This window comes from Ochotona curzoniae, unplaced genomic scaffold (assembly GCF_017591425.1).
Source record: "Ochotona curzoniae isolate NIBS_2020 unplaced genomic scaffold, NIBS_Ocur_1.0 contig_1, whole genome shotgun sequence".
NCBI lineage: Eukaryota > Metazoa > Chordata > Mammalia > Lagomorpha > Ochotonidae > Ochotona > Ochotona curzoniae.
In genome coordinates, this window is record NW_024464918.1 from 14,876,670 (window position 1) to 14,890,547 (window position 13,878).

The 13,878-nt window shown below is 50.3% G+C and overlaps 1 protein-coding gene across 2 annotated transcripts; it reads right to left on the reverse strand.

The window, feature by feature from the left end:
- Positions 1-2,313: 2,313 nt before the first annotated feature.
- On the reverse strand, positions 2,314-13,457 carry NIPAL4 (NIPA like domain containing 4). 2 transcript variants are annotated; one of them, XM_040989146.1, is made up of 6 exons: positions 13,420-13,456; positions 10,459-10,698; positions 7,923-7,979; positions 6,120-6,210; positions 3,537-3,697; positions 2,442-3,073 (listed from the first exon to the last, which is right to left on the reverse strand). In XM_040989146.1, the coding sequence occupies exons 1-6, from the start codon at positions 13,454-13,456 to the stop codon at positions 2,442-2,444; spliced, it is 1,218 nt and encodes a 405-aa protein (XP_040845080.1). The 2 variants fall into 2 exon arrangements, with proteins under 2 accessions (XP_040845147.1, XP_040845080.1); XM_040989213.1 differs by lacking the exon at positions 7,923-7,979 and having other exon boundaries at positions 2,314-3,073; positions 13,420-13,457.
- Positions 13,458-13,878: the final 421 nt, after the last annotated feature.

Consider the following 13,878-nt stretch of genomic DNA (forward strand, 5'->3'; position numbering starts at 1 on the left):
AACACACTGTGCCTAGGGGCTAGTACTATGAGCTCAATATTGGACAGCAAATGCGAGCCTTCCTGGATGTGTGACCTTTGCTCTATTAAAAAAAAACAGCAGGTTTTACTTGGGAGGTGGGAGAGAATTAGAGTGAATCCACCGTGCCTGTGCTGGTAAGCGCTCAGGTGTTCTGAATTAGTTACTGCAACACCCTTTAGTGCAAAACTAACCTTTCCCCACTCGAGTAAGGGTGTAATTTGAAAAGACCCTCCTTCAGTATTGGTCTCCTGGCACTAGAGGAACACGTTGAATTGCTCTCTGTGCAAGGAAGGTTGGTGTTTTTGAGTAAGGTACAGCTCCTGAGGCCTGGGGTGAGGGCACCAAGCTGGTGCAGATTAGGGAGGTGGGCCTAATAGGCAGGCCCGAGGTCACGGGGCGGGGCTGCTCCAGCAAGAGATTGCACGTGGAGGGGTTGATTCTAAAAGCCTGAGTGTTAGGCCCTCTCCCTTGCTGCTCACTCGGCTTTTTGGTTTCTGGTCGTCTATACGGGCTGTGTCGCTGCCACCCACCGCTCTTAGCAGACCTCTCAAGCAACGAAACCCGCCTCATCTTGGATGTCGCACCTCCAAAACCGTGAGTCAAAGCAAACTTCCTTTCCTTGTAAGTAGCTTGTCCTAGATTCAGTGACGAAATGAAAGGTGGCTAATTGGAAGGTCAGGACACAAATAGCAAGGATTTATTCTTGACCTTGCAATTTGCACTTTTGGGGCCCTCAGTCTACTGCCGTTGCCAAGAGCCAACATGTTGCATTGATTTTAGTTACAGACAGAAATCCACATTCATTAAAAACTGGAGAGCTGAGGTTGGGAGTGGAGGAAGCCAGTTTGTTGGTGGGCTGAGCCTCTTGCAGTTCCAAGGCAGCAGAGTTGGGCCTGGCTTGACTACACTCAGCCCACGGAATGTAAGCGCAGGGTATGAGTAGGGAGTTAGCCACGGAAGGCTCTGCCCCAGCATGGAAGTGAGGCTCAAGTCTTCCCTCTTTCCCAAGTCCCCAACTTCCCTTTTGAATGGCACTAGTAGCACTCCCCCCCCCCCCCATGCCCCTGTGGTTGCACTGGAAAAGGGACGGTGTATATAAATTACACATGTCTCCAAATACTCTTGTTCTGTGGATAACTCTGGCTAAATGTGAGAGGACCAAAGGTAGAGCCTGTAGCAGGTAGCACTGGAATTGTCATGGTATGCTGCTTTCAAGTGTGGGCAGTATATTGGCGGAGCTGGGGACCCCCTGGTAATCTGGTTGGTAGCCAGAAAATACCTCGGGCCACACCTGTGCCTCCACTGATCATTAAGATTTGAAAGCTGATCGCATTGACCAAGTGTGAAGGGCTACAGCTTGGGAACCATCCCAGAATTCTCTTCACCTGGGAGCCTGCTTAGGCAGCGAGAGAGCGCAGCAGTTAGCCCCCGTTAGCCCCCGTTTCCAGAGAGCTCGAGCTTGTTTGCCAAATCCTCAGTGGGTGACTTTGTCCCACACAGTCTCCCTCTTTCATATTTTACATGACTTTGAGGAAAAGGGAAGTGCATACTGTTAATTTCTAGCTTGATAGCCAGGTGGTTCTTAAGAGCAGGGAACCTGCTGTTTCCCTTTTTCAATGTAAGGCAAAATGAAGCGCTGGGTTGGAGCTGCAGAGTGTGGCTAGGAGGCACCTCTTGTCACTGCTGTTTAGTTTTGGTTTCAAATACTGCTGCTGGCCCGATCTGGTGACTGACTCCTTAGAGATGCAAGGGCAGCACGGCAGCTCGGTAGCATGGAGGGGAGACTGAGGCACTGCTTGGAAGGCTGGAGCGTTCAGGGCATGGGCTGCTGGAACTTTCTCCCTGAGACGTTTGGTGGCTTGCACAGTGGAAAGGTCAGCTGAGGTCTTGCATCTGTCTCCGGAAAGGAAGTAGCAAAAGCAATAGGACATTTTCCATTGGCTGTAGCTCTGGGAGTTCTGGATGGGGACGCATAGCAAGTTGGTGTCGGAGACTCTGAAAGCCAGCTCTTTTTTCATTCATGGCCTAAGGGATGAGAAGTGAGACTTGGAGAACTAGTAAGAAAGATTTCCTGATGACCAGTATCTCCGGGAAGTGCTTGGACTGTGCTACATTCAACGGGTCAAATTCTGTCTTCCAGATAACACAGAGGTGGCACCAGGGGAAGGAGTGGGAAGGGAGGGCCAGAGGACCTGCTGGCACCAACGTAAACCAGGGTATTTGGTCACTGAGACTGTGTCTCCAGGAAGTTGTGCCACCACCACTTTCTGGGTAGGGAAAATATCCTGAAAACAGTGCTGAGGTAAAAACAAACATCTCAAGCAGAGTCGGTAACAGTTGAGCTGAAAATAGCCAGGTGGTTTCACAACCAGGGATCAAGTTGTACTATCTGGCTCCTTCTCTCTTCAGTATTCAAAGCTTTAAGAATGGATTATAAATACTTTGGGCTTCTCCTCTGGGGATGGAGTGCTGGAAAGTTCTATGTTGTCCACAAGGACATTCTTATCTTCCAGTCTAATGACAGTGGGCTCCGGGGCAGGAGTAGGTGGTGGTGGGTTTTTGTGCATGTGGGGCAAATTGGCCCAGCTGATGGCCAGGTCTTTGAAAGCATGAAGCATAAACACTCCCAAGATGATGGTGACAAAGCCGGCCAGGGTTCCCGTGATGTCCACGGCGGACATGCTGTTCCATTCCTTAAAGAGGATGATAGAGGAGGTGACGACCACCGTGGTGAAGAACACGTAGTAGATGGGGAACACCAGGGAGGTGTTAAAGATATCCAGCGCCCTGTTGAGGAAGTTGACCTGAGTGCTTAGGGAAAGTGCCAGGATGAGGGACAGGATGTAGGGCAGGGGGTGCCGCACCACTGGCAAGCCCTGGAAGAAGTTCCTGATGGTGATGCCAAGCCCCTTGACAGCAGCCACAGAGAAGGCCCCTATCACAGAGCAGATGATGATGTAGATAAGGATATTCTTTTGTCCATAACGTGGGGCGATGACGAAGATGAGAACGAGGCAGGACACCAGCAAGAGCACGGCAAACACGATGAAGCCTTCAGGAGAAGAAGGAACACAGATCTGAGCTGGGGAGGGAAATAGCACCTAGAGCCCTGAACCAGGGTGAGAGGTGCTGCTCTGTGGTCAAATGTGGGTTCCAGCCCTAGCATGTAGCCTGCTAATTTGGGGAAACTATTAATCCCCAAGACCACAGTTCCCGCTTTTGTAAAAGATGACCAACCACAGGGCTGTCTTCACAGGGATGTGTTAGGAGGTTCAAGGATATCATACATACAGCGCTGAGAACAGAGCCTAGCATGTCATAAACATTTGTGAAATGGTCTCCATATGTACCGAGCCAGGAAGGCCTTAAGCCTCACTTGCTAACAAGCCCTATCCCACCACTTTCTTCAGCTTGCCTTCTCCAGGAGCAGCACCCAAAGTGGTCAGAACCTGTGGCTTTGCCCCAGTGGCCACCCCTCAGTGACTTCCTGCCCCTGCTAGGAGTGAGGCACGTACCTGTGTCTTTCATTTTGGAAGCCATCTCCATGATGGTGGTGACCTTCTCCTCCTCGGGGGCGTGGATCACCATCACGGTGCTGCCTGCCACGCAGATCACACAGCCCAGCTTCCCCAGCAGGTTCAGACGCTCCCCCAGGAAGTAGGAGGAGAGGATGGCACTGCACATGATCATGGGAGAAAGGCATGAGGGCAGGCCTGTCCCGGAGGTCCAAGGGAAAAGGGGCCCCTGAGCAAGCACTCAGAGAATGAACAGGAACTCTGGGCTCTTGCGTGAAAGCTTTTCTAGGCTCTCTGAAAACAAGTGAAATGGAAGCTGATTTGGGGGAGAGTTGAGTGTGTGCTGGGACAATGGAAGTGCAAGTGAAATTTTTTGTTGTTGTGAAAACTGAACATTCTCTAACGGAGTTAACTGGATGAACCCTTCAAAGGCTCCTGATGGTCTTCCTACCCAACGAATACATCCTCTGAGCTGACACATACTGTCTGGCCTTTGCTTGTATGCCTCTTGTGTGGGGGGAGCTCAATCCTTCACAAACCAATGAGTCTGATGTGGGTTTACTGATTATTCACTGAAAATATACCTCCTGGAACTTTGTACCCCTTATTCTGTTTCTATGGCTTGGATCATAAACAGTAAAACTATCCCTTTTTCCTTTGATACATGTTGATAGAAAAACATCACAGTGATGATACAGCTACCGTGTTCTGGGCATAGGTTCGTGTTTTGGGATAAGAACTTTACAATTATTCTTAGTAGAGTAAAATGTGCTATTTCTATTTTATATATGACAAAACTGGGTCTCATAGAAGTTAAAGTGACTTAGCGAAGTGATGAAGGCATGCCTGAACTCAAGTTCTATCTGATTATTAAGCTTAGGAATTTTCCTAGACACTGAACAGAATTCTCGTCACTTTCCTGAGACTTCATTTTGCTGGGGAAAATATCTCCAGAATTTTCTTGCTGTTTGTTGGCAACATGGTTTCCCCAGTCCTCACACTTGCCAATGGAGGTGAAGGAAGAAGGGAGGGAAAACGGGCATGTTGGATATACTTGTGGCCCTGGCGTCTGTAACAGTGGTAGTGGCTTAGGGTGAACAGCTATTGGTGTGCTGAAACCCAGAACTCCTCAGTGGTCCTGGCTCAAGCTGTCAGGAGTGAAGATGGATGTTAAGCTTCCTTCCTATTTCCTATCTCTCCTCTAAATCTTCCAAAAAGGTTTCTCATTCATGAGAATCTGGGGGCATTCTCACAGGCAGGCCCACACACGGAGGAGTTCCATGCTGCTCCCAACATCCTAGGCGTGGAGAATCTAGAATCAGATAAGTCATGGTAGAGTCACAGCTACACCAGGTGTGAAGTCAGCAAAGCTTATTATGCAGTGTGTATCATGACTTGATTTTTTTTTTTTGGACTATAGAAATATTGCAAAAGTGTCATTGAGAGAGTAAGACGCAACAGAGGGAATCATGGTACTAGATATGTAGTTAGCTGAGAATTTACTAGGGTTCAAAGGTTAGGCAACTTCCTTCTTCAAAAGGCATTTCAGGGGGCTGGTGCAGTGGCATATCAAGATAATCTTCCACCTGCACTGCCAGCATCCCATATGAATGCCAGTTCAAGTCCTGGCTGCTTCACTTCCCATCCAGCTCCCTGCTTATTGCCTGGGAAATCAGCGGAGGATGGCCTAGGGTCTTAGTTCCCTGCACCCATCTGAGAGACCTGAAAGAGGCTCTTGGCTTCCAGCTTTGGACCAGCCCACCTCTGGCTATGGTGGCTATTCCAGAAGGATAATCTCTGTCTCTTCCCCCTTCTCTCTCTGTAATTCTGACTTTGAGGTAAAGTATGCTTAAAATTTTTTTTGGACCACCACAGAGGAAGTGGTCTTATGTTTGTATCTCAGAAGGGCTGGGGGCCAGAGGAAGGATACTATTATTCTTATTTTTAAAAACCATTATTCATGGGTTGAGTGCTTACGTGAGAGGCAACATAGCCCAAGGGTTAAGCACTCAGACTGGAATTGGACTGCCTGGGTTGGAATCCTGGCCTGGATAGTTGAAACCTGGGCATGGTGGCTAACTTGCTTGATGTCTGGCCTCAGGTAGAGACGGCTGTGAGGATTAAGTGCCTTAGTACCTGAGATACATTGAGAACATTTAGTAGACAATAAGCCCTCAATATGAGAGCTGTGTCTGTTTTTGTTGTCAGTTTATTCTTTCTGTGCATTACTCACTTAGTCTCCAAAACAATGTTAAATGCTAAATGACACAGCATAGAAGCCAGGTAGTGTTCATCTAAAGCACATGCTTCTACTCAGGTGCTTCTGCCGTGGAAGCACCAAAATATTGATGCAAGCCATTCAGCCTGGAGACAGTGGGAGCCCGTTTCCTCTGGTTCAGGCTTTGCCAGCAGTGAGGAAAAGCAGGCCTAAGTGACAGCAAACCATGCCAGATCCAGAGCACTGCAGAATACCCTGCCTCCTTCAGGGGCCTGCCAGTGACCATGTTGGCCCACTTGCAACTACAGACTTCAACACACTGGGAATAGAAAGGAGTCTGAGGTGGCTCGAGAGCTGACAATAACCTTATGAGGACGCTCAGCGCTCCCAGAGGTGTGACGACGGTCGCAGGTGCAAACGCATAGGCTCCGAAGTTGGCAACTTCCCCAGCAGCCACTAGGAATTGAAAGAAGAAAAGACACTTAGTGCCATCCTAATGAACCATCTCCAATTCAGACAATTCTGGATCGAGGTGATTTCAAGCCATGTTTAACCACAGTCCTGCTCCTCGTGCCCTTCCCCCAGAGGCTCCAAGCAGGTCAGTCCCAGCCTATCCAGTGCAAATCGTTTCATTTGAAAGATTAGAAAGCTGAGGCCCAGAGCCCAAGGTCATATGCACTGCATGTGGGTGAAAGCCTGCTTAAATCTTCACATCTTTAGATTTCTAGTCTGTGCATGGTTAAGTACAATGACTGCCAATATTTTGGGGTTTTATTTTTTTGAAAAGTTCAAGAAAATGGGGCCTGGCACAGTGGCACAGTGATTAAGGTCCTCGCCTTGCACGCCTGGGATCCCATATGGGCACTGGTTCTTTTTTTTTTTTTATTGGAAAGGTGGATATACAGAGAGGAAGATCTTACGTCCGATGATTCACTCCCCAAGTGAGCGCAACGGCCGATGCTATGCCAGTCCGAAGCCAGGAGCCTCTTCCGGGTCTCCTACGCGGGTGCAGGGTCCCAAAGCTTTGGACCATCCTCGACTGCTTTCCCGAGCCACAGGCAGGGAGCTGGAAGGGAAGCGGAGCCGCTGGGATAGAACCGGCGCCCATATGGGATCCCAGGCGTGCAAGGCGAGGACTCTAACCACTGTGCCACTGCGCCAGGCCCCCATATGGGCACCGGTTCTATCCCGGCAGCCCTGCTTCCCTTCCAGCTCCCTGCCTGTGGCCCGGGAAAGCAGTCGAGGACGGTCCAAAGCTTTGGGACCCTGCACCCGCGTAGGAGACCCGGAAGAGGCTCCTGTGGCATAGCATCGGCCGTTGCGCTCACTTGGGGAGTGAATCATCGGATGGAAGATCTTCCTCTCTGTCTCTCCTCTCTGTATATCTGCCTTTCCAATAAAAATTAACATTTTCTATAACTTTTTAAAAATTTTATTATTAAATCAAGAAATGGGTACCAAATGGGGAAATTCTGGATAGTCCGGAAAGCTAGCCATTCTTTAGGGTCCTATGTTCCTCATCTGTGTGTCTAGGTTGCATACTTCTGCAAGCATTTTCTTTCCCCGTTTCTCCCTTTTTCCCCTGACCCCCTCTTTCTCCCTGTGTCCCTATCTCTCCCCTCCCTCTGCTGCTAAAGAACAACCTGGGTCACCTGGGGAAGCAGGTGTTGTCTGCTACAGCTATGGTTGGCTAAGGCAGGAATCAGCACCTGGCTTAGGGGACTGTCATCGGAGAGTCCAGTTCCACCTAAAAGAATTAGTCTGATAACCAGAGATGGGCAGGGGGGAAAATGTGTGAGTGGGCAGATTTGAGCAAATCTCAGTGATGTATCAGCTGTGTTCTATGTGGACAAACTGCCTGTGGAAGGGAGGAGTTAATTTCAGAGTCTTAGCTTCTACCATGGACGTCCACAGCCAGTAGGCAGTGATAAATATCAGTGTATTTCAAGGCAAGCAGAGAAAGCTTGACTGAAAGCTGTGCTGAACAAACTTCTTTGGATTCAGATGTTTTGTGACTGAGAGAAAGGGTAAGAGGTTCTACCTGCAAGAATTGTCAAGGTTTTTCCCTGGGGATCGGTTTCAGCCCCATTCTTTGCACAATAGAGGCAGATATGCTTCCTCCTCCTCCACCCACAGGCTACTGTTCATAGGGTGAAGAATTCACTTACTGGTGAGAAATCCAGCCCACCACATCGTATCCTTCAGGTAGCCAAAGCCTCCGTCCACTGCAGAAGGGAATGCACACACAGTTAGCACCTGGCTGCACCTTCTCAAGTGCCTTTGCTGAGTTGGCCTTGACTCCAGATCCATCAGTGGCTTTTGGTTCTGCGCCATGTTCTGTGTGAGTTCACCCATTCCTGAAGTTTTAAATAGCACCTTACCATGGAGGGTTCCCTCAGCCTGGGCCACATGGGAGACTTGGAAAAAGCTTCCGATTCCTGGCTTCAGGTTGGCTCGGCTCAGCTCAGCCATTGTGGCCACCTGGGGAGTGAACCAGTGGATGGAAGATCTTTCTGTCTGTATCTCCTTCTCTCTGTATATCTGCCTTTCCAATAAGAGTGCGAACTGAATTATGCCCCTGCTCAGCTTACATCTGGACCACAGCTTCCAATAGGTTTTAGGACAAAGAATCCTTAACAACGCCACCTACAATCTTGGGCTGTTCCTGCCTCTCCCTTTCTTAGTTCCACAGAAGTGGTGGGCTCCTTTCAGCTCAAGGTCTGCCGGTGCCTTTGCTTTTTCTGGAATACTTGAGCCAATGACTGCCTACCTCCATGCTCACTCTGTGGTCTCAGCCTGCGTTTCTCCCCCTCAGATGCTTGTTTCCCCCATGGAGTTCTTTTTAATAGCTTCCAGTTCCCCTTCTTCCTGGGACTTACTGACAATTTAAGTTGATCTGCCTAGTACCTTGTATTTTTTCCACTAAAGTGGAAGCTCATAAAGCCAGAAGTCATGCCTGATTTGTTCAGCACACAGCCAACAGTCAGCCATATTGGCTACGAGGATGGTGGTGGTGGTAAGGGATGGGTTTGAAACAGTGCTGTGAAAATTCAAAAACTGTATGTGGCTTTTGTGGGTGCCCACTTTTCTAAGGAGAGGGACTTTTGCTTTCCTCATTTTTCCCAACAGGTCAGAGTCTCCATGAATGCTAAGCTCTCTGAGAGCATTGTACTCGAAGGATTAAAATCTTGGAAGATACTAAAATAATATATTAGAGGAAAAAAATTATTCTAGGGAAATTTTCTGATTGGCTATCACTACTTCCCTGCTCCCCTTATTTCTTCCCCACTCCCCTAGACCCCAAGCCCATGCAAATGTGTTCCTGGCCATTTGAGAGCTCCATGAACTTCTGAACACTTGTCCAGAAGGAAAGCACACAGCACATTGTCCGTCGCTCCTAGCATCCTCCCTGTACCTCCCAGGTCTCTGTTTTGAGCACCTGGGCTCCAGACGTGTATATCGGAGTACCTGCTGGCTGGACCGTCTCACCCTAATGGCTTCTCCTCTGTTAAACATTTCCTGAATGTGTTATGTGTCTTGTCCACAGTCCTTGAATCTGGCTCTATTCTCATCTCTATGTTAAGAGGAAATCAAGGAACCTTTCTTACCCAGACATTTCATCACCAGGAATTGAAGATCTAGATTTGGGATCTAGAGCTTGCTTCCAAAGCAGTGTTCCATAGAGCATTTGAATACACAAATTTGAATACACATCACCATCCCATAACCCTGCCCCCTCCTTCTGCGTTCTTTATCTCAGAAAACAGCACCATCACGTCCTTGATTGCTCAAGTCCAAAACCTGACTCATCCTTGACTCCTTCCATATTCCTCCCCAGAGCCAGCATAGAACAGGTGAAGCCCTCATTCAAAAACCATCCTGGGATCCATGGCTTGTATCCAGGCCAGAGTTCTAGGCTCTTACTCACCTAATTGGTTTCCCCACCTTGAGTCCATTCTTCACCTAACAAGAGTTTCTTCACATCTTCAATTGGAGCATCCTCCCCTCCCACAGCCCACCTCTCAGTCACCTATGAGCTGCACTCAAATCCTGTAGCTCACTTCATAAGACCCTCCATGCACTGGCCCTTAACTCATCTTTTACCCCTCTGTGGGAAAAAACCTCCCTTAACCTCTAAGCCTTTATGTGTGCTTGCAAAATCTACCTATAGCACTCTGTATTTTCCCTGAGTTCTGTTCCTTTCCCCCGGCCTTCTGTCTCTCTCACTGGACTCTTCCATGTCTAACCTCACACCTGGAAAACCCCAGTGAGCAAAAATGATGGATGGATTCTTTTTCATTCAGCTCCTGTTCCCAACAACTGCTTCATAGATACACATCTTGTTTTCCAGTGAATTCCATGACAGCATACAAGGGAGTTCAACTGGATGGTTAGGAGGGTTTGTGTGTGTGATCTGCCTAGGTTGTCATGACTGGGAAGAAGTCAAACCAGGACTGGACCTAGAGGGCTAGAGTCTTGGTCCTGAAATGCTACACTGTCATTGCCCCAGTGGCCTCAGGAGATACAGGTCTGTAAAAGAAGAGGTCGTATCAACAGTGGGATACCCAGAAGGGTGACAATTTTTGTATTTACCAATGGCCATGCTACAGCCATGGCCCCCATGGGGACAGGCTGGGTCAGGGCTCTGCTGCCCTGGGCCCAATCCCACCTCCCTTCTTCCACCCCGTCTCCCCTGGAGCGTACCAGCCCGAGTGGCCCCGGTGGCCACGAGTCGCTGGAGGCCTTTCTTCTTGAGGATGACACTGCTGCCAATGAGGAAGCTGGACAGGAAGGCAAGGCCCAGGCCAATGTAAAAGCCATAGGTCTGCCGGAACCTCTCCCTCCAGCTGCTGCTGGTGGCATTGCTGGGCACCTCGGGGCTGAGGCCGCTGACGATCTGGCACAGGACTTCATGGGAAGAGCAGTAGAGGTTGATGAAGGAGCCTGGGTGGAAGAATACAGGAACTTAGACACAGGGCTTTCGCCTGCTTCCCAAATACTGCAGTTAGCCCCTCTGGCAGACCCCATGCTTCTGCTGTCACCAGGCTGTCCCTGGGCCCCTTCTTGAAACAACAGTTTACATGCCCTGGGTGGAGGCAGGAGATTTTATTGGCAAGCATTCATAATGTTCTTGTGAGTGTTAACAGTTATTTTAAACTTTTTAATTTATTGGAAAGGCCAGCATAGAAACAGAGATGTTCCATCTGCTGTCCCTCTTTAAACACATAGTACCTAAGCTTGGGTCAGATCAGAGTCAGGAGCCAGGAACCAGGAACTTGATCCAGGACTCCTGCCTGGGTGGCAGGAACTCGAGTACTGAAGCCATCATCCACTGCCTCCCAGAGAAGCATTAGTGGGGAATCTGGTCTAAAAGTGTAGAGAGTAGCTAGGATTTGAACCAGGTGCTTGCATATGGGACACAGGTATCCTCAGTGGCTACCCACCAGCTGCACCAAACCTCCTCAAAAACATTGTCTTTAGTACTCAGTTTATGGGAAGAAAAATAGAGGCAATACAAGACTAGGTACTTTGCCTATAGACACAAGAATATCAGACTCCAGTTGAGGACTAAGAAGCCAGATAGACACCCCACACTCCAGGGAATGTCCCCCAAGTTCTTGGGCCTCCCCGAGGCCAACCTCCTGCTCTTCCCAGGATCTCTTCTCAGCCTCTGGGCCCTTGGGCCTCCGGGAGCTCAAAGTCTTTCCAGTAAGAGGGTGTGGTGGGTTTCATTTGGCTTCTCAAGAATTCTCTTAAAATATGAACCCATTAACAGCATTTTAAAATAGAGTTCCCAGGAAAGGATTCTGATTTGGAGCTACACTTGAAAATCAGAAGATCTACTTAGTTCACCCACAGGACGTCCCTTAGAGCAGCAATTGGCTGAAGCTCTGTGGCAGCTACCCCTTTTGTAAAACGTGTCACCTCCAATTTCCCAGCCTCTTTATCCAGTTCCCTTCAGCCATGTTTGTGGGTTTGGAGTGTGTAGGTATTTGAGTTGGTGACCTCTGGAGGGAGAGGCCTTTTCCAAGCAGCCATGTGTGATCAAGAACCAAGGATATAAGCCCAGGCCACACATAGACACACACACCACCACCACCACCACCACCACCACCACCACCCAGGTAGTGCCTGGAGGGACCCCAAGTCCATGGCCAGGTAGTTCGGGATTTGGCACATCCACCATGTAGAGGGGACCTGAAGGAGTAGATAATAGGGCAGTGCCAATCTCTTCCATGGAACAATACCATGGGGCATGGAGCTGGAGGGAGTCCTAGGTAAAATGTTAGTCTAACCCTTTGTTGGAAGCCGGGGAAACCAAGTCCCTGAGGAGGAAAGGACTAGCTGAGTTACACAAACACCTGGGGGCTGTGCTGGCTCAGCAAGCTACCAGAGGTGCACAGGTATCTTCTGCTATGGGAGATCTCTTTCTAACACGTATGTCACAACTGCAGGAAGATGAAGCAAGCAGCCCTCTCAGTCCCCAGTCCGACTTGTTCTATGTTGCTCATTCTTGTTCTCCAGCTCGGGCCTCCTTGCCCAAGAGCGGAGAGTCCAGGAAGTGAGGCAGATCCTACCAGGAAATGGGACAAAGCAAGCTCAACCCACTTCCACGACTCTCCCCTGCCCTCTGAAGGGGAACTCTGGCAGGTGGAGCCAAAGAACCCATTGTGGGCTTGCTGTTTGTTAAAGCCCTGCAGCACCCACCGGCTTGGCACCTGCCATTGAGTCACATTCCTCTGCATGGTGAAGACACAAGGCTAATGGCCAAAGGAAATCCAGTCCTGAGGGGGAGGATGCTCATGTGAAAAAGCTGAGTGCTGAACCAGGGGGTTCCTGTCTCTCTGCCCAAGGATGCTGGGAGGAGAGAGAGCACTCCTTGTGGAACAAGGTGAGGCTGCCAGCAGCCTGCCTTGTTGGGCGAGCTCCTAGAGGCAGCAACATCCAACTGCCCAGGTTCAGGAGCTCCCCTGGAGAAGGGGAGAACTCAGGGGAACAGGCCTGTTCCGCAGGCTGCAGCAGCAAGGAGGGGTGGGGAAGTGGAGCCGGGTGAGGTGTTACAGCACAGGGCCACACCTTGGGATCCGGGAGCTCTGGTTCCCTGCCCACTTTCCCACTGTTCCACTGGTAGCATGAGAGTAGTCTTTTCAGAACCTCAGTTTCCACATCTCCCAAGTGGGGACAGTAAAGCCACAATGCCCACCTTTCCTCCAGAATTGTTGTAAGGCTGAAGGAAGTAACACCAGGAAGGGACCTGGTCCCCTGTGTGCCTCATGGTAAAACTCAGCCTAAAGCCAGGAAGGAGTCTTTGCTCCTTTCTTGAGTTTCTATGCCTCCCTTTTCTAAGGCGTGTGTATGGAGGTGGGAGAGGCGGGTTGGGGCCATAGCCAGACCTGGACAGATTTTAAAAGCATCTTACGTCATTGTACCTCTTTAGGCTAAAAAGACCAGAAACCCACACAGCCCCTCCCTCCTCCTTACTCCTTTTTCCCTCTCTCTAACTTAGCCCAGCAGCCCAGCAGCCAAGATGGAGGTGAAGTCCCAGCTAAGACAAGAGCAGAACCCTCTCCCCAGCATGGGATCCTGCAAGGAGAGGATGGGGCAGGGAGGGTTTCACAGGCTGGCGCCCGGGCTTCCCCCGTCCCCACGCGCTGTCACACGCACCGTTCTCGCAGCTGGCGTTGCTAACCCGCAGCTCCATGGGGCCCTAGAGGGCTTTCCAGCAGGTGGCCACTTGTTCGTGGCGTGGCGTGGATTGGCTCGCTCGGATGTCAGAAGCCTCCAGGGTCCTGACCCAGGAGCAGGGAGAAGGGCGTGCCCCAGAGGCGGAGGGTCCTTGGGGAGGAGTCACCCTGCGACTTGAGCTGGGGGCGAGAGGCTGAGGCCGCCCGCAGAGGGGCGCATGCCCTCGCTGTGTGGCTGATGCAGCCGGGCTGGGCTCCTAGGCTCCCAGTCACCGCCCGTGCCAGGGGCAGGAGGCGAGGGGGCGGGTCCCGAGGCCCCGCCTTCGGGCCGCCGGCTGCCACCCAGCTCCATCCCCAGAGACGGAGTTGATGTGGGGTAGCAGCAGCTGGGGGAACGCTTGGAAGGGGATAGTCTTGGCTGCAAGGCCTGGAGGGACTA